This window comes from Colletes latitarsis, chromosome 7 (genome assembly GCF_051014445.1).
Source record: "Colletes latitarsis isolate SP2378_abdomen chromosome 7, iyColLati1, whole genome shotgun sequence".
NCBI classification, from domain to species: Eukaryota; Metazoa; Arthropoda; class Insecta; order Hymenoptera; family Colletidae; genus Colletes; species Colletes latitarsis.
The window spans coordinates 21463295-21484505 of record NC_135140.1 but is presented as its reverse complement, the minus strand read 5'-3'; the positions used below and the strand labels follow the sequence as shown (position 1 = coordinate 21484505).

At 43.2% G+C, this 21211-nt stretch overlaps 1 protein-coding gene across 5 annotated transcripts in view; it reads left to right on the top strand.

Annotated features, from left to right (window-relative positions):
• LOC143343479 (venom dipeptidyl peptidase 4) overlaps window positions 1-21211 on the top strand; it is a 199812-nt gene that overhangs the window by 37127 nt on the left and 141474 nt on the right. For all 5 annotated transcript variants that reach the window (XM_076768423.1, XM_076768421.1, XM_076768422.1 and 2 more), the window contains 2 exons: window positions 17208-17302; window positions 17536-17610. In XM_076768423.1, the coding sequence (XP_076624538.1) occupies window positions 17208-17302; window positions 17536-17610 (170 nt within the window). The remainder of the gene's footprint in view (window positions 1-17207; window positions 17303-17535; window positions 17611-21211) is intronic.

Here is a 21211-nt window from a genome sequence, read left to right as displayed (position 1 = left end):
TCTTTAAGGTCGCAACAAAGAGAATAGATTTCTCGTGAAGAAATGTATCTAAACCGTGAAGTGGAATTTTCCCACTCTAGTCCTAGTTTTCCACGAGAATGACTTTCGGAAAATAGTTCGAAACGTTCTGCAGCTCCAATGGTTTTACGCTCAAATATGTATTCTTCGTTTAAGCGATTAATTCTGGATCCATACTACCATTGTAACTACGAAAATGAAAAGTAAATTACAATATTCGCTTTTCTAAAGTGCAAATTAGAAGTGGAAATTTTGTAAAACTCAAAAAGGGCTAATATTTGCTGGTTTTTACATTCTACATCCGACAGTCTTTCATCTGCTCTGCAATTTTAGCAGATTATGGTTAGAAACTAAACGCAAACAATTCCAGACAGACTTAAACGTACACAAACGCAGTGTAATTAATCGTAAAGTATACAAACCATTGTTCACAATTTGTAGTCCAGTGTATTTTACTTTGTGAACGGGATAAATTAAATTATCGTGTAAAAATGTTTGACGCTGCTTTTGCAAGCAACTCTACACACGTAAATGAAAACATAGTGACACCGTCCATTAGCAGTGTAACAATATTCGACGCAGATTCCTAGCAAGAAAAATGTATTGCCCAACATATTTTTGTACGAGGAGGCTCTCTGTTGTTCGTGGTTTTATCCAAAAAATGCGCGAACGTTTAGAGGAATTTAGTATCATTCGTACTCTTTCAGCGGTTTCCCTACGAACTCCGTAACTGAAGCACAGCCACGGGAGTCACAACAGCGCACGTCGACCGTAAATAATGCAAGCAATTATATCTGTCTCGCGGAATTTGTTAAAAGGACTGGTTGAAAGTATGAAAAAAAGGTCCAAGGACGTAAATTTTTCGGAAGAAGGGAGAACACAAGCCTGTAATTATTTCTGCCTCTTTTCGCTATCCTTTCTGAATCAACGATGCTCGCGAAATAAAAACAGCGGGACAGAGTGTGTGTGTGTAAGAGAGAGAGAGAGGGAAAGAGAAAAAAAAGGGAAACCGCACAGTCAGAGCATTCCCACCCGAGCAACGTTCTCGTTCTCGGTATTTACATTCGTTCCCAGTGAGCGCTCAACGATTCTCGCGAAACAAAAGGAAAGCATCGGCCGGAGAAAAATTAGAGAAGAAATTCTGCGGAGCGACGGGTTAAAACGATGTACGGGTACATCTCCGCGGCTTTTCGCGGCAACAAAAACCGGGTCGTGGAGGCTCGATGTCCTCGGAGGGAAGCGCGATAATCGAGCAAAAATGAGCTCCGCCGGAAATGCGTTCTCGTACGCCGTCACCGGCCACGTCATAGCCGATATTAGATGGCGATCTAGAGGACCGGGGGAAAAATGCGGATACAAGCACAGTGGATCGCGTGCCATTCAGCCCAGTATGACGCCAGGGTTATGGGAAGCACGAAGCAATAATAATACCTTCAGTATTTGAACCAGTAATCGCGATGTACTGGTTTATTATTAGTAAATAATAGACTCGTTCGACCATAAATATCAGATTTTCGATTGTTTTAGTGGACAAAGTTGACCCAGAAAAGGTTCGAGCACTTACACAACGGCGACATATTAAAAAGTCACTTTAAACGGTTAATACGGGCGCCATTTTACAATTTTATTTGGAATTTCAATTTTTTCTTTTCGTAGTTTTTAAGGGCGTGCTAAACCGAGTAACTTTCGTTTGAACTATTTTTGGAAATAACGCATACTTGGAAAGTTATGGGAACATATATCTCCACACTAGTGATACTAGACGATATATGGTCAGACATCCACCCTGATAGGTCTTTAATTACTTGTAACTTTTGATACGAGTATTATTTTAAAAATTAGTTTCTACAAAAGTTGTGCACATTAGTAAGTGTTTTAAGAATATATAGAAATATTTAGTACTAATTAAATAATGTAGGAATCAAGTGCGATGTTTTCAGTGAGTTTTATAAAAATCATTAATTTCACATTAATTTCAATTCGTTTATCGAAAGAAAAAATGATATACATGATCACGTTATGCGGTTTATTCTGTATACATCAAATATTTGCGAAAAACTCCCGCCACTTTGAGCAGAATACGTTGCTCCGTAACTCGAAGCTATTAAAAGAAAAGTAGGTGTGCAAATAGTTTCGTCTGCTACCGGCAGTGGACCCTGGAACGCAAGCAAATGTTTGAATCCTGTCGACCGAATAAAGCCTCTTAACGGGTACAACGGGATCTGCAAACGAGAAACAGATTTCCAAAAAAGATAAATCGCTACATCCGTTGGTTTTATGGCTTTCACGCCCCCGCCCGCAACAGAACTCGCGCGTCGACGTTCGATCGACGTCCGGAGCGGTTTTTCCAAAATATTCTCTCTCCCTCTCGCCTCGAACGTACGAAAGTTAATAAAAAATTACTTTTCCATTATTAACAAAATCCGAGTTTCGACGTATCGACGATCTCTAAGACCTCAGTTTACAACGTACAGGTTTCATTTCTACGCCATTGCATTTTAACGCCAACCAGAATAAAGTAACCCAACTCTGTCATCGTCGTAAACAGTATTTTACACGTTTTCAAGCTTACATGACGTAATTGCGATTTTTAATTACTTTTTGGACGTTTGGAACCGCCGGGCGATGCATCGTTGACGGTTTATCGGCGAACGCAGACAGAACTAAATACACACGGGCGTCCCTCGATTCCGCAGTGGGTCGATGGTGGGTTGCGGTTCGGCCTAGCGTGAAACTCTCATCAACCACCATAATTACCGCCATAGAGCACACCTTTCTCGCTCCCTTCCACCCGCAAATCGCCCCCGCGTTGCAACCCCGTTTCCACATAACCCAGACCTCGCCTTTTATTATTTTTTTATTCCGCTGCGTATCTCCGCATCTCGAAAGTCTTAAGAAAACCTAACGCGAATGGACTTGTCGTCGTTAATTTTTGAGAGTTGCCAGCCCGGTCTGCCGCGCAAAGAATCCACTGTTTCCACGAAATCGATTGGCATTAATTTTGCGTCCGTTCTCTCTGTAATTGCATCTACCGACGGCGTTCCTTCTGCCCTTGTACGACGATATATATATATATATATATATATATATATATAAAGCGAAAGATAGCTCGATTGGATCCAACCATTTTTCATTGTTAGCGGAATCGTGAATGTCGGTTGCTCCCTGCTCTTCTGTTCCTTTCAACTGCGTGTATTAATAGATATTAAAGGCGGTCGTACGATCGAGTCATTTATTTCAAATGCTCAGAATGATTAGAAAGTCCAAACGCGTGGAAATAAGTAAAAATTGTGGAATAATTTTTGTCGTGCGAGGTTCGGTCTTCGAGGGAACAGGCTTCGAAATTTCGTCGCTTGCGCGAGCACTCAACTGCGTTAAGAGAAAATCAATTGGCCGCTCAAGGCCACCGAGAGCATTTCCCCTACCCCTCTGTCTCTTATCGTTCTCGTATCTCGGAAATGGCGGGTTTACGGACCATATTTACCAGGACTTTTTCCGTAGTTTCCAAATATAGAACACGCCTGTTAAGTCTGGACACGTATGTGGCGACTTGTCGTACAAAAATAACACGAAACCGTGGCACAAACTTCTCGTACGGGGCTTGGTCTTTGAGGGAACTGACTTTGAAAATTTGTCGTTTACGCGAGCGCTGGACCGTGTCGAGAGAAAATCAATTTGACGTTCAAGGCCACCGAGAACGTTCTCTACACACATAACGTTCAAAATTGCCAGAGAACACGTGACAATGTAGCGTTTGGATCGTGAAAGAATAACCCTGGGAGGAATTGCGAGTCGTATTGTATCCTAATGGAGCGTACGAATTATTTTTCAATGTCCGTGTGCTTCCAATTCACGACACGATGCGCTACACATTGTATATACGAGTGTATCTCGGCATATGTGTCCAGTTTTATTTCATTCGAAGATTGCGTGATATTTTTAACCGTTTTCGACGGGCCGAAAAATTTCGCTACCGCTTTTTTCCTCGTTCCGATGAAGTGTCACAAAATAGTCGATTAGAACGGAAAGATGGAACGTTTTTTCGCTGTTTCGACCCCGTGAAGAGCAGCCACTTTATTTACGAGCACTCTCGTGTGCTGGTATACTCGTTTTAAACGAAGAAGAACACTATTGAAAAGGTGAAACGATGCTCCGATAGCTATACATTTTTATCAAGTCGTTTTACAACCTCGTATTCCTTCTTAATGAGAACCCTTAGTGTTTCAAGCGTCCTTATACTTGGAGCCAGTATTAGACATTGAGTCGACCGCAAAATCCCCTTTATTTTCCTCGTTCGAATGCTCGTGGAAGCTGATGCAACATATGTTTCTCGATTTTTCACTGTCAAGAGCTTCGACATTGATCGTTCGTGTGGTCTAAATCTTTGGCAGAAATTCCCCCCCGGAAAATAGGTTTCCCTTTTGTAAAAAACGATCTCTGAAGCTTTCGTGCAACGAAGTCGTGAAATATTGATTCGCGGCGCTACTCCATTTGCAATGTAATTGTATGATAGTGCGGTCCCTAATTAAGTAAACATCACGCGATTCCTATTCCCGACCAATCGGACGTTACTGCCTGATTAAGGGATAATCCTACAATTAGTCTGTATCGATCGAATGCGGTAAATACTTCCCTCTGGTCAATCTGAGAGCTTTGCAGGACGCGCCAGTCGACGGCGGTTAATTTCCGCGGGAAAATAATTCCAATCGCGTGTATTCCGTTCGTATTGTCGGAACTCGATGCCCTAGAACCCCCGACGCCTCCGGAGGATTACTAAACCCGGTCCCGAGAAATTAAACGGACCATTCGTTAAAGTTGATCCTTGTTGTTATTTAATCCTTACTTAGAAGATAAGTCATCCATTTTAATTTTTCCCGAAAGCCGTTGGTTTAGTATTTGAGGGAAGTGTCATTAACCGTTGAGACGGGCCAAACGGGTAGACTTCAGAAAAGGATTTAAGTTTGAGCAGCACGCTCCCCGGCTTCTAGGCTCCAGGAGCTTTGCTCTTCATCTTTCAGCATCAGCTGACACACCGTCGAGCCTGTCTCCAGCCTCGTGCAGGATTTATCTGCTAAAAGTATTGGTTATTGCATTAACATTCAATCGCGAGCTTTCAGGAGGAAAGCCAATTAAGTTCTGGGCAAAATTATAACGTCTCTCCCTTTCAGGCGGTTCACAACGATCCCTGCTTTAGCTTTGTCAAGAATATGTGTCTAATTCTCGATTCCATCTACAGCTCTTATGTGCTTCAGGCACGTTCAAAGGCTATCCGCGAGCATAATCTGCCGCAAAGTAGGCTTTAACAATTTCCTGCGGAGAGTGGCCTAAGCCTCGTCGCGTGAAATATTTTCTGAAAGCTTAAAGTAGATAACGAGATTACGCTCCTTTCTTAGCTATTCTCAAGCTTGCACTAGCTGGGACCAAGCACGAAAATGAAAGCATCGTTCTGAAAGCTTTCGAGTATAGTGCTGGTACTCTTGGACAGGAATCTACAAAGATAAATGAAAAGATTGGTCACTGAATCCAAATGCACGAGGGGTTTGTAGACATTTATCCCAAAAATAACAGTTATTCCTCCAAGGCTGAGACTCAAATCAGTTCTAAAGGCTTTGCCCAAAATTTTCCATCTGAAATTTGACGATTCCAATTTGTCTGCGCAAGAGAAGAGGCATTGCCATGGAATCCAGCAGAAAGGGAAAGCGTTTGCGCTAACCGCAGCTAATATTCGCGGTTTGCGAACCTGTTGACGTAGCAAACATCGCGAAAAAGCATCCTAACCCGGCCCTAATCATGCCGATTGAATCCGTGAGAGCAAGTCGTTAGCCGAGCGAAGCGTGCACCTGAACAACTTTCCTAGATACAGCAACTGTGTTCTCCTTGGTCTGGATACGTAACAAAACCTATTCAGCAGCGAGCTCTGTGCTCCAGAGGCGGGCGAAACAGAGTCGGGGCGGAATTCAATAACACCGGGTCGACGGAACGGCCGGGGGACAGGAAAATCATAGAGAGGGAGGTTCTCTGAACGGCGACGAAAGTGAAATGATCGCCGCCTAGGCCGGGCGGCGAGCCTCTTCGGGCGGTGTCGTTAATTAAGACGCGATAGAAAGATAGAAGAGGCGCGGGAGGAGGGAAGGAGACGAAAAAAGGGGCCCGGAACGAGGGGAAGAAGTTTCCAGGTGGTAATTGGTAACCTGGAGCAGAGATAGCTCTTCTTTCAGAGCCGTCGGCGCGAAAAGTCCCGAAGAAACTCGAACAAAACTGTATCATTCCAGCGAGAGCGCGCATAATGGCCGTTGATTAAATCCGCGTCTGCCGGGACACCCACTCGGATTAAAATAGCGTGAAGCTTTTCTTTTTCCCTGGTTCGCCCCCATCTCTTCTCCTCGTCCCGGGGCTCTTGCCCACCGCCCGATCGCTGAAACTTTTCCACCCCACTCCTTCCCCCCACGATTCTACCTTCCTGTTTCGCTTTTCCGCGTCTGGCCTTTCCCGTTTGGCCAACGAAACCCCTAATTCCTCGCGCTGGTTGTTTTCCGTTCCGTGCCTTTTGCTTTTTTCTCCAGCTACCCGCGCCCGCGCACTTATCAGCCGCCATTATGACCGGTCCCCGGGCAAGAAAGCGTCGTATTCGGAACTCGCCGACCAAACTTGGACCCTCCACTACCTCCCAGGGTTGGAGGCAAGCCACGAAAGGGCTGAAGAACTTAACGAGGTTCACACCGAACGGCCAACAAATCAGAAACGTTCCGCGGGACGCGAATTGCCCGACGATGTTTTGCCTGCCGCGCGAGCAACTTTGCCCCTTTGGCGCTCGCGCCGCTGACCCGGTCTACTTTGGTTCGGTTCGGGGCGCCCGTTGTCCCAGGCGCCTCGGTTCCCGACCAATTATTGCGCGCACATCCAAACTATTCGCACCGGGGACACGGTTTACGATAAACTTTGTCCATTTTGCGTTTACGATAGCGGCCAGACTACTTTGGTTGTCGCGGGCAAAATGGCCACCCGACGATTATTGACTCGATTGACGTTCCGGCTGACTCGTGTTTGTTCTCAGTTACCGTCGGAGAGACCGTACGTACTAATAAAGGAATTTCTGTGGTAGTTCGTCATTTTGGCGTACGCGTCACTGGCTCGTTTCACTTCACTTAATTACAAACAATTATTTTACGTGTTTGAATAGGAACAGAAAAATTAGAAAAGAATAAATGGATATATTTTACCCTACAGAAATTATCCGGGACCGAGGGGAATAAGTCATTTCGGCGGATAAGTGTCCGACAAACGTTGGTCTGTAAATCACCTCTGCTGGAAACAACAGTTTACGAATTTCGTGTCCCAGTAACATCGGGTTACATACTTTTGTTTACTCGTTGAGCACACACTTTTATTTGTTTGGACAGGTATGAGCACACGTTGGAATTTGAATTTAGTAGTTACATCTGATTTTTCTCCGACGCGAGGGAGTTCAGGGATACGAACTCGAATTAGTCCGACGCCAGGGAATCCAGCCGTCGTTGGTCAGACCCTTGCGAGCTTCGTTGTTTATTTTCGCGTACGTGAGAACTGGTAATTTTTCTACAGCGTGTACGATATTATGTTTCACGGAAACCGTGTTCGGCATGCTTCCAACGCGTTCGTTAATTTTGATATTGGACCGAATTTAATTAAATTTTTCCAAAAAAAATTTGTATATTTTCCTTGCAAAAATTTGCCGAGTAATGGTAGACAATAGTCCCATTAAAAACAAATAGTTTACATAATATTTGAAATTTCATTCTGGCAATTTAATTGCAATAATAAATTTACACAAGAAGTCCTTATTATTTACACAATTTGAACAGACCACAACAAATGAGTATTCTTCTTACCATTACATATATTTTTCCATGATTAATTAATTGCGTGTCTCTACTACGGAATTGCTAAAAATTATATTCAGAAAATAATTAAAATCGTACGAGTGTTACGCGTATTTAATTTCAGAGAGAAATGTTCTTCGCCTGCCTCATTATTACCGGCTGGAAAAAGCGACGGTTCGTTCGGTGGACAAGCAATTGTATCGAATGATCTCATGCAGGGTGACTGTAGGTGCTACGATGAGAAACGTAACGAAGTCTTATTAATTGAAAGTCCCTTTATCGATGGGATTGGATGCGTAATAAAATGGCTTCATTTAATTCAGCTAGGATCGAAAGGGCTCGCCGGTGGCCGGTTTTAAAGGGAACAAACGATCGAAAATAAGCTCAATTAATGACGAAATGATACCGGTTACAGTCGTCGAGCAGTTTGAATAATCAAGGGAAGTGTTTAATATCGCAAAGGTACGACGATAACGAGATACGACTATCAGGAGAGAGACAAAGGACCGATTCGATTCCCTGTTACTTTTACGGGGCACGATCGTGTTCTGCCAGTCGTAAATGAATTTTAGAGAATCGAAGAAACCTGCCGGAGCTTGATGAATTTTACAGCAAGCCACTTGCAACGAAATGACAGAGGTGGTTTTTTTTTCAGAGTTGTTTCGACCGGCAGTTTGAAAAAGACTGACTTTTATTAGGTTTTTTATCGTGGAGCACAAAGGATTTGATGTAGGACGTTTTCAAAGGAAAATATACTTTGTTGTTTGAATCGGTTTTCGCTGGTAAAAATCTACAGTAAAATAATAATTTGTTAACCAGTTTTGGGGGTGAAATATCATTGTTATTTGTTTGAAATCTATTTATTTTAATTTCGCTAAGCTTCGGATAAGCTCGAAAGTCGTCATTCCGGATTGCCTTTGCAAGTATGAATTGTTAAGTTTTGGAGAAAAATAATCACCAATAAATATTGATCCCAATTGTCACGCGAACCAGCTATAGAAGGTTAAATTAACAATAGCGTCATTACGAGTGTGCGATCAACTGCGGATCATCCGTTAATTGATCGTTCTTGTAATGGAATATCCTTTACAAACCATGCGAATATGATTCTAGTTCATTTCCAATCATAGAATCCATATTACAGTTCGCATTTAGGGTCCATCGAAAATGATATTCCCTAATTTTCATATACGGTATAGTTATGAAATAATTGTAATCATAACATACACTAATTACAATTCTTCAAATTTCGTTTTCGAAGTTTGAATAAATGTTTGCAATGCTCCTTGTCCATTCTTTCATATCACGTACATATGTAGTTTACACTAGAGTAAATATTTTTCATGGAGAAACAAAGTAATCTGTTCCCTCGTCGAATATCCTGTCAAATATTATGGTAGCTTTTACAAGTTCTGTTTGTTTAAAAAGAATGTTTTTCGTGTAATATAACTTAATTACCAAGTTATTTACAGTTTTTCATTTGTTTTTCCGTCACTAGGTAGTTTCCTTATATTTTATTGACAATTGGATACAGAGTTTCTTATTTCGTACATGAAATATGAATATTTTCATATTCATAGTATTAAGCAAACCGGGGGTCGAATAAATTGAATTCCGCGTGGAGGCGGGTGCTCTTTGCCACGAGAAAGAATTATTTAAATTGCAAAATTTTTTAGATATTTTACGAGCCCATATCTCTATTCGAATGCGAACGTTTTCGATGCTTTTATAAAGGAAAATTGGCAGATAACGCGTGATTGAATATCGGAGAGAGGATACTTTAAATACCTCGGAAACCGTATTTGATACGATATTCGTAAATTAATAACTCGCGACGGAAGCCTCAATGCCTTCTGTGGCTTCAAAGGCGGACAAGAAATCGGTAAAAAAAAAACAAGAGAAAATTAATGAAAGTTCGCGTTTCGATTCCGCGCGATATATCGAAGATCAAACGGCCAGCGACGAGATTGCAATTAGCATCGATCAACGGAACGAAATTCCGAATTCCAGGGTGCTCGTTAAAGGTATACGAACGAGATTAGACTCCGGAGTGGCTTTTTTATTGGCCGAGAACGGGATTCCTTAAATGCTTTCCGCGGTATCTGAGATATTAAAGATTAAGATGATTTAGCGGTTAGCCGTGGCTGGGAATTTCGCGTTCAGGCAGTTACGCCGATAAAAATTGTTATCGCCCGTTGAGCCACGGAGGCCTTAAAATCCTTTATAATCTTCGCGATGATAAAGTGGCCCCTCCATAAGCGTCGTAATTGGCCGGCCGAGTTTCAAGGGACGCCACGGAACCGCGTTTCGATAGTAATTTCATTATACTCGTCTGGACAGGATGAAACATCGTCCGCTGATAGTTATACTTTGATCGTGCTGAAATTTCTGCCGACGATTGTTTCCCCTTACACATATTCTTTCACTTATCTTTCTGGTCAAACTTCACCTACCTTTTTATCTATCTCGAATTAAGCTCTAATTTCAATATAATTGTTTATTTCACTAAGTTTAAACGTCTTCTGGGCCTGATAGTGGGACACATCGGTAAAGCAACCCTGACAGGCCTTGCCTTAAACATTCGATGATGAGTACTTGTGAGAGAGGCGAAGGCTGGATGCCCCTCTGACGGTGAGCGCGGGAGACGTCAGCACGCCTGCATTTGAATCGCCTTGCCCCATCATAAATTCCATCAGTCTTGCAAATATCTCGCGATCCCCCCGCGCAGGAGTGGAAAACAAATCAATCAGAAGGGTAGATTCGTCGTCAAAGAAATAAATCTGAAATAGATCCCCGGTCGCCGAAAGGGGTGGCGCCGACGAAATGTATTCACCCCTCATCTTTCCTGAATTAATACGTATATTCGTGACACGCAGATCCCCGGTGGAACGTGATCGAGAGATGAATACATAAATATCGAACGCATAGATTTTACGGTCGGCATAAAGCGCGACCATTATTTCCAGGCTACCGGCTGTATTCAGGGGGCTAATACGCCGCGCTGAGGGGGGTTGTAGCACGCTCATGGGACGTTTCGACGTTTCCCATAGAGGGCCGCGATTCGTCCAGATGCCCGTAATGGCGAGGAACAGCACGTCATTTGAAACGACCGCTCGTTGTACAGGGATCCGTCGTTATCTTTCGGTAACAGGTCCCACAGGGCGGATCTCGTCTCTGCTCGTCGTCTGGTTGTGTCCGTAATACTTTTTATTCTCTGATGTTTGCCACTCCATCGTTACGAGCTGACACGGTCCGTCTTTTTGTCGCGACCGTCGTGCTACCTCCGAGGATCGCGTCAAGTATTCGGTAGTCCTCGTTTGTTGGTTACCTCCGTTCCGGTGCGGATGATGATATACGCGTAACGGCCGGCTGGATACAAGAGACTTCCATTTGTAGAAAACGAGCTTTCGTCCCGGGGATGGGCTGCTCGGGTACTTACAGGTAAATACAATTACGGGCACATGGGTTTCATGGCGGCCAAGAACGAATTTCCGACCGGGGGTTGGTTTATGAACATCCGGAGGATTTTTGTGTCCCAAGGATTAACAAGTGCTCAAAGTTTAAGCTCAAACTAAACATAAAGCGCTTAAGTCTTCGATCTTGGAGTCTCGAAATTAGCTCTTTCGAGCTTTAAAATTGGAGCTTTCGAACCTTCAAGAAATTAGAGCCCTTAACTTATAGAGGTGCAGCTTTTGAGCTCGCCAAATTGGATTATTTGATCTCTAAAGTCGGGATGTATTACTTTAGAGCAGTCAAGATTAGAGCTTTTGAGCTCTGACTACCTTAAGATTTCAAAATTTAAGCAATTAAGCTCTCAGATATTTTCAGGCCTCAATATTAAAGCTTATGGAAATTAAAAAACATAGCTATTAAATAATTGGAGCTCTATAAATTGAATGATTCAACGCTCAATATTATATATTAAAACTTTCACGATTTCCTGAGCCTAGAGCTTTCGTGTTTGCAAGATTAATGCGTTGAAACGTTAAAAATTAAAAGCTCAGTGAACCCGTTATCAAATGTTTCGAGTCCCCTGACAAGGTATCTGCATTTTCAAGATGACAAGTTCTAATCCTCAAAACTAGATCACGCGAAATTTAAGCTGTCTGATCCTCGAGAATTTGTGCTCAGTTATCTTTTACCGGGTACTTCCGGAAGGTCAAACGTTTCCTCGTTTCCAAGATAGCTGCCAGCAGCAGTACGTTAAGCGTTTTCTTCAGTTTACAACACGTCGTTGAGAGTTTCTTATAAAAGCATGCGCAAGCAGCAACGACTGTGAGAGATCGTTCCTCTTTCTAAATGGCATCATTCACTTTAAACACTCAGCCCATAAGCTGGACTCGGTCGTCCCGCGACTTTTCTTGCTTGCTAAGCTCCATTTCGCGTTATATGGTTGCCAACGCGTCGCGGAATACATCAACCGACGAGTTAAGCGTTTGTTTGGAATTGCATTCGCGCGCCCCGTCGAATACAAATTAATCGACGCTTCGTAAATCGTCGCCAAACGTAATTTATACATTTTCCCTGATTATTGTTGGTTTCGTCGTGGATTTTTTTGGGGGGGAATTTGTTAAACCTGACACGACACGGAAGCACTTGCGGCGGGAAACATTATTAATTTCCCTTTGTTTCGTAACTCGTTTGTCTTTCTTTCCGCGGCTATGGGCTATCAATTCTGTCGCAGACTGGAACAGGCAATTTTTCATACCATCATACGGACATCGGTTGTCAATTTTTTCCCTAACGAATCGCGCTCGAAAAAAGATTGCCCCAGCGTTTGACGAATTTAAAAATTCGGACAGCTCTCGTGCTCGATAATAAATACAATTTTTTAAAGGTGTTATAAAAAAAAAAGAGATAAAAATCGACGGAACCTTCGTAACCGCAGGCTTCGATTCATAGTATTCCCCAAGCGATAGAGATGAAAATAAAATATACGGTTCCGCGAAAGTACCGTTAATGGTATGGAAATGGAATTTCTGATTTTCAGGCTTTCAGGGCTCGCGGATTTGCATCGGTGGTCGCGAAATAATTCCGTTCGAACGTTTCCCTTGAAAAATCGCGCCCATTTTCAGACCGTTTCCACGACGCTTGTATATTTTCCGCGGCATCGACGAGGCTCGTTAATTAATCTTCGGTGAGCACGGTCGATTTGTATAGGCGTATTTTTTTTCTCTCTTTCATCCAGGATCCACGAAACAATCGCCGAGTCAGGCTACCGCGTACACAGACGTCGATTTATTTACAGAGAAATTATGCGAGGAAAAGGCTCTGTTGAGTGTAATTATTCACGTGCGGAGCGCCTACGTGGCTTGCCACTTATAAAACACTCTGTGCGGTGCCAGCGTTATTCCCGTACGAACGAACTCGATTAATACGCGACGCTGGCAGAACGATAGGCCAGGGGGCGAGAGAAGCGTGCATTCGTTGGGGTCGAAAGTGGTATAGGTGCAAGCACTCTGACGCGATGACGCAAATTAGACGCTAACACGGCTATCGGTATGTCAGCGTTTTTTGAACTATTCCGCTATTATGCGTACCACGGGTGTAGAGGTTCGTTAAAATCGAGATAAGCGCGCTGGATGACTTTTGGGGATGTTAAAAAGTAGCTACCCTCCTCGGGAATCATTATTTAGGCATTCATCCTTCGACGATTCCCCGATCGAAACGTGTTTGCACGGTCTAGTCCGAACGAAATACTAGGATAGCGTAGCCTGGACAGTTGAATCGCGTGACTTAGACTAATCCGTCGCAAGCCTAGATTCACGGGAGGCACTGCAACACTTCATAAAGACCCGGATGCTTGAATTGGGCGGCCTAGATGTCTATATCCCAAACCTGAATCTGGCTACAGTTTCCTTAACTTGGCTAAGCCCTTGGGTATTCGAATTTGGTGACCTGGACAGGTCTTCTCCGAGCCTAGACCCACAGACAGTGACGTAAAATACGATATAAGCACTTGGATGTTTGACGTGGTCGACCCAGACATGTTCATCTCAAGTTTAAATACTGGACACTTGGATTTATCAACCTGGACATGTATATTCCTAATCTAAGTTCAGGTTCCGTACTTTGGTACATCTCAACTCTAGACCCAAACTCTAGTCAAGAGCTCTACCGTTTGTCAAACACTTTCAAACAATCTAAATTCGTTTATCCCGAAACCATACTCAACAGCAACGAACATAACACCCTCGATACACACGTCTATCCTAAATTCAAACCAAGGTGAAGAGTCCTACCATTTGTTAAACACTCTCAAACACTTTCAAGCAATCTAAACTCGTCTATCTAAAAAATGGACTCATAAACAACACGCGTAACATCCTTGGGCGCTTAAATTTACTCGACTTAGCGATCATCTGTTCCTAGAACCATCCTTTATGGTTGGTTCAAACATTGAGCGGTATTTTACCTTCGAAAGGGTTTTCTCGTGCGGTCCGGTTGAAAAAGAGGCTCCCTCGGTCGCGACCTCTCTTCGTCAGACATCCAGAATGAAATGTTTGAGTGCGTTTCGCAAAAAGCACCGTGTACATCCGCGGCGGTTTCATTACCTCATAAGAAATTGCACGAAAACCGCATGTCAGCTGGAACGAGTAAAGGCTGGCGCATTATCCAAGCGAATCCCGCGTCGACGTGGGTTTTACAGGCAGCGGTGCACGCGAAACGGGGTGCAACATGATGCCGTGTGCGTCGACGTGCCCTATCCTCTACACGCTCCAAAATTATGCTTTGTAACGGTGCGTGTGTGGGCGCGTCGATAGACTCGCCGGCCTGTGAAATATGAAGCGATCGAGTGGATCACTATGTAAATGAGCGAAACAGGTTCGTTCACCTGTAACCTGATATATATGGTGGTTCATTAAAGTTCTTATCCTCGAGTACCATCGAAATCGACGTACTCCTTCAATCGGAATATCCTCTCACTCGATTCTATCAATCGTATGGAGCTTTGGGAAATATCACACGCGTACTTTTCATTGGTTGATGTTCCAGTTTAAGGGGTTGGGAGGGATAGGAATGTTCAACTTACGAATCACATCTGGGGTTCATTTTACGAATCGGTACTGTACAATGATAATTTCAACGAGATCAGAACGGTTCTTTAAAGAACATCCGTGAACATCCACCTAAAAAAGTGATCGATGTCCGATCATAGCGATCCAAAGGTGGTTTAATGAAAATGGCGTTGTTGCATCGTGCAACTCTCGTGCAGAACAAATATGTAGGTCCTATAGTTTGAAACGGTGGCCACCGTGCAACCCTGTGCGTGAATTACCGCAGTGGTCCGCCTATACCGGGGTCAAGCCGGATATTAAAAGCTGCCGTGATTCGCCAGAGCGACGGGTCGTAGTTTATGTCACGTCGCATGAAGCAATAACGCGACAAGGAAGCGTTTCGGAAAAATGCCCGCGGGCGATCGCCGTCGATCGATGTTTATTCGTTGGATGTCGGGGATGGAAACCGGATATCGGTTACAGGTGTACTTTGCCGCGGGATTATGGGCGACGGTGAAACCTTGTTAATTCGGGCTAATTGGTAATAGAAGTAATTAATGGTTAAAGGAGGATTATTGAGGTTTGATTTCGTTGCGGCAAAACTTCGCCAATGCTGCTTAATTGAGGCTAGACGTTCGGATTAGAAGGATTAATTGGGATAGATCGGGATGGATGGCCGAGTGGAAGAGTAAGGACGGATACATTACCGCGATAAAATTATGGGACATGGCTATACTATTTTTATATCCATGCGTCATGCCGATTTTCCTCGTCTGGAGATGTCCTCGATGTTTATTCAAATTATTGTATAAATAGAAATACTCTGCGTACGTGTTTATAGTATTCATAATAACGGAAGAATTCTTTTTCTTGAGAGTAATTTATAGTTTACTTTGGATACGTGAAAATTATCTAAACATGCTAGTAAAATATACATAGATCAACAAGGAAAGATTGGAAATTCAAGGGTATCATGTTTTATTGCTGTGCAATTAGGTGCGCTTGATAAGTTCCATTCGTGATTAAGCTTGTCATAACAGATGAAATCTTGGAGTTGTGGGTGTTCCTAACGCGGCTAACCAAACTCTGAAAGCTTCTATTTGCCCGAAGGCGAAGCAAGCAACTTGGCGTCATTACGAGTTATAAGCATTGTTTCCTGCAATAATGCTTCCTAACGTCATAGAATCGTCATGTTAATCACGAACTATACCTCAAAATTACCTCGTCTTACGCCGCAATATTGTTTCATTTGTTAATTACTATATAAACCTAGTACAAACCCGCGTGGAAATTACAGTCTAGTGTCGACTATTTCTCCCGCGTAATGGTTCGCGCAATTTCGAACAAGTGGTGAAGCCGTGGAGGTGTGCCATTATAAAAAGACCTAACCCAGACTTACTTAGATCGACTTACCTCGGTAAAACCTAACCTAGAGTACGTACAAGCAAAATAAAAAACAAAGTTTTAAGAAAAATCGACAGGGGGTAGGTGCTTAAATTTTTCGACGAAAAAAAAAATTTCAAATCGTTCTGGAAAAATTATTTTCGGTTTCGGGGGTCAATTGCAATCATTTTTGGTGAATAGACGTACCCTCGAAATCCAACGCATTTTCAAGAAAAAAAATAATCGGAATTTTACTGTAATAGTCTCTTATACGTAGATCGCTTGATGCGTAGATTTCTTGGAGACAGATGTCTTTGAAACGCTGTTGATCAGCATTATACAACTGTAAGATCCTTGTAATATGAGAAAGAGAAAGATATATACTGTTCTCCTATTGATTGTTGTCGTTAGTTCGACCTGAGTATTCTCAACAAAGGACATAGTACGGTCGCTACGTGCTCGCTGAGACAACAATTCCTTCCAATCGAGGACCGCGTTCAAGCTCTCTGATTGGCTGTATGCCTTGCACGGTCGATGGACCCATCGTGGGGCCCACCAGTTGGCAACAGCAATCGTACCGAGCGAACGTGAGAACAGACGCGAGTTAGCATTCGTTCGACCAAACTAGATTCTAATTTTCAACAGAGGCTCGTGATTAGCCACACTTTGAGTGCAACAATGAAAGAATCAACAACCCTCCACTAGTCGTCCCGTCTGAATTGAAACAAAATCGTGAAATAAACAAGGTGAGAATAGCCAAGGGTATACCGTAGAAAAATCGGAGAACGACCGTAAAATTCTAACATCGATTCAAGGTCTATAGGAGCGATTTCGTTATGGAAGCGTAGTAATAAATGTCATTTACGCCCGAGTGGCGTATTTATCGAGTGATTTTTTCGCATCGTGTATTTTTCCGCGTAGAAAAATCTATGTCATCTTTCTGTTCCAGGAAACGAGATACTCTATCGCGACGAAGCCGGAAATCTCGTGATCTATAAAGTCACGTCGAGGGAGCCAAAGATAATCCTGAACTCCACTAACGCGGTGAGTGGAACGTGTTAGGAATATTTTTCTTGACATTACGCGATTGCAAAGGAACGTTTTATTGCGAGTGTCTTCCCCGCCGGGGCGCACGACTCGAATAAATTGAGATAAGATCGAGACATTTCGCGATCCCATCGTAACGGCGTGGAAATAAATGTTGCTCGATCGATTCAGCCGCATAAACAACAAGAAAAGCAATTAACTATTGTTGCTCTTCCTTTCCCCGGTTCCAGGCGCTGTTATCGAGTTTCGACCATCAACTCTCGGCTGACCGGAAGTATCTTCTACTGGCCATCGATTACCAGAAGGTAACGTAGCATTTACACGTCGCGGTGCTCGTTTACGATCCTCCGCCGTAACTTCAGACGCCGTGAATAGAATTGCCTCTGTCCCCCGGAATCTAGAATCGGACTGGAAACGAAAATCTCGCTGTCACGTAGAATTGCGAATAAATTTTGACCGGCCCCGGCCACGAAATTACCGCGCGGCGATAAGTTTCGATCAATAGTCGCACCTGCAGGCCATTTACATTCGGTCATAAAAGGAAGCTGATGACGCCGATAAACGAAACGAATACAAATTGCGCGATACCGTGACGCGTGACTAGCTGACGATTAAAGAGCAATGGAAGCTCGTAGGAAATTGTCAAATCACCGGTACTTTCGGCGTTTAAAAGTTTTTCGAGGCGCCATCCCGTCCCGATCAATCGCAAAAACGCTACTATTATAAAGCAGCTATAGTACACAGAATAATTATTAATTGATAAGATTTCTTTGCTGCGTCGAGACCCCTCGAAGGTTAGGTTTAAGAACGTAAGAAACAAAGTTTCCTTTTTAATAACATGTCTCATCTATTGTAAACGTGATTCGGTTATGATAGATGGATTTTACGAGCTAACTATGGTATAGGTAGCCGCGATAAAACCACGGTAAAAGGAAAGCAATTTAATTCCTTTCGTTGTTGAAACTCATCCGTAAGATTCAACAAAGAAAGAAAAGGCAGAAAGAAAAATGAAAGGAAAAGAAGAGAAATATGTGATACATCGTCGTTCTTGCTGGTATGTGATTTGAAACCTCATATTTTGTTCCTCCAGTGTTGGTATCTCTTTGTCGATATCGATACGTTGCAAAGTTTTAATTGAATCCCGGAATAGAAACGAATGTAATAATGAAAAAAAGGAAACTCATATTAATTATTACATTCGTGACTTTATATTTTCACTAGCAATTTGGTTCCAATTATTCCAGCAGCAAACCTTTATCAACTCTAATGGGGACCAATATTTGCTCGTACGCTTTCTATTAATAATTAAAAAATATTTCATACGACGTTCCGGTTGTAGGAGACCATTTTAAGGTTAATTGCAAAGTAATTATAATCATGTTTTTGCACGACCGTGGACTAACAAGTTTCGAAATCGTACAGGGAGTCCGACGAAGTATCCGTAGAACTTTATTCTCGCGTCGAATAGATTATAAAAAATATTATTTGATCCTCATCTGGCGCATAGATGTAGAGATAGATGTAGATCCGTTCGGAACGGCTCGGTGATCAAAGGTTATCGGCCGCGTCGCTGGACACCCCGTATATCCAAGCTGAAAAGTTGGTCACGCTGGGCGTATCGCGGCAAATATACGCACAGAAGAAGCACTTCCGTGGGAGTAGATTTTGAGGGCGTATCGAACCGTATCCGGGTGGCCTAGTTCGAGACACCGGTCGCGAGAAAAAGTGGCAGAAATTGCGAGGTTCGAACATTTTGGCTCGCTTGGTTTAACGTTCGAGTGCTCGGACGGTCTGCGAAAAGAAAACTAGCGAAGGAGTCGACTAGATCCCCAGGGACACGCGTTACGACGGAGTTCCAGGTGCAGAATGTTAAGCAACGGGGTATGTAGTGGCAGCAGACACACGCTAAATACCATATAATACCTGACATGCATAGCATCTGCGTAGGTTGACGGTATTGCCGGCCTCTGTGCACGGCTTCCACGACTCCTCACCATTCACCACCACGCATAATCGACCAGCAGGCCACCACCCTACACGTTGCTCGCCCCAATTGCATATATTATGCCCACTGTATCCCGAATCTCTTCCACCCTTCGCCCTCGTCTCGCAATAGGCCTATCCTCTTATCTGTTCCTCGCAGTACCTCCTACTTTTTCATCGGTCGGTAGCTACCTTTTAAATTTCCCGCCTCTGTTCAGCCGCTCGAATCCTTTTCCTTCCCAAAATCGAAGAGTTTAATATTAATTCGTAGCTCTTGACGCAGAATTTACGGGCCATTTGACTTTAAGACCACTCGGAACTTCATTTTGTTCTGGATCTGTGAGTGGTTCGATCTTTGGTTTAGTAGATCCTCAGACCTGGCAAAAGATGGGAAATTCAATCCGGCGGTATTACTTGCAATAAAAGCCACTAGTCAATTTATGTTGGAGCAAAATTTCCTTATAAACTGTATTTTATGCGAAAATTCTACCACCTTTTAAAAGGTATTCTTTTGCCACTTTGTCCGAGTAATAGAAACCCTAATATTGTTTCATTTTCTTGCACGGAATAAGGCCACAGGGAGCTGACCATGAGAAAATACCGGTTAGTTAAGAAAAATTACTACCTGATTGTACACCTGTCTCTGAGATTTATTAATAGTCACAGCAAAAGCTGGAATAATGGTGCACTGTTGACGTTTTAATACAAATGGCAAATTTCCATCTTTAGAAGCTAAATCAATACGTGGAATGTTCACTGTATCTCCTCTATTACAGTCCCACAATAATCCAAGTGCAATTAAATACTGTTGTAAGATTCTTATCATAAGCCTTGTTCCTTACGAGCAGTGCAACCCATCGTGGGCCGTTTCAAACCCACAATGAGTCACTTTAAATCCATGGTAGGTTAATTTGGTCGCATTACGATAGATTTGACAGATTTTACGTATACATACTAGCAATCACGAGGTACCTACACGATTTTCTGAAACGTCACCCAACTTTTAAGACCCCGATCTGGTCGGACTCCTAAAATGTAGATTTTAATCGCGTCTTGGGAGATCCTAGGAGAAACCTGGCGGTGTTTCGCTTACTTCAGAAACACCCTGTACGTCCCAGCGAGCCAGATTCTCGCGACTGGCGTGCTTAGACCAGCTCTATTCCGTTCCATTTGTAATACAGCATTCACCACGGTCGGATCCCGTATTCAAATTCGAAATCCAATAGATTTATTTTAGAATCTCGTTGCAACGTGTCCTTGTTCCACCCACGCCCCTTTTCATCCCACCCTGTCCTCTCCTCGTCGTTCTGTCGCCGGCTCCGTTCTCTGTCAGCCACCCTTCATCCAGGCTGGCGCTCTTCTTTCCCTATTTGCCCGCATTTCGCCGGCGCCCCAGTCTTCCTCCTCTGGTCTGCTACATTTGTACATGCACCATCCATCCCCCACCTCTTCCCAGCTAGCCGTCCCATGGTGCGTGTAGCGTCAACGAACCGCGGACTACCCTGTTACCGCTACACGTAAAATCCTGAATTGTGTATGCCCAACTTGGCCAGCTGGATTTCCAAAGGGAGGATCCAACCCCGACAACTTCCAGAGCAACTGTCACGATCCTTAACTACCTGTCACAGAGTGGACTTTCAGATTTCTTCGACCCCCGGCTCTCTAGACTTAGGAATTGCACGAACAATGGGGACACGTCTAGGTGATAAACCGAGAACTCAAAACTCGTCCACGGAAGGATTATATTAATTAATGTAGTCAAATCTGCTAGCTTCGATTTATTTTTACCGAGGGAAACTATTTTTTGACACGAAACTCGAAATTTAATACCGGTACGAATCGTAGAAAAATCTACCTTTCATTAAAACGGATTTTTTTTGGTAAAATCCACTGCTATGGGTAATCGGAAACTGGAGTTTTGTT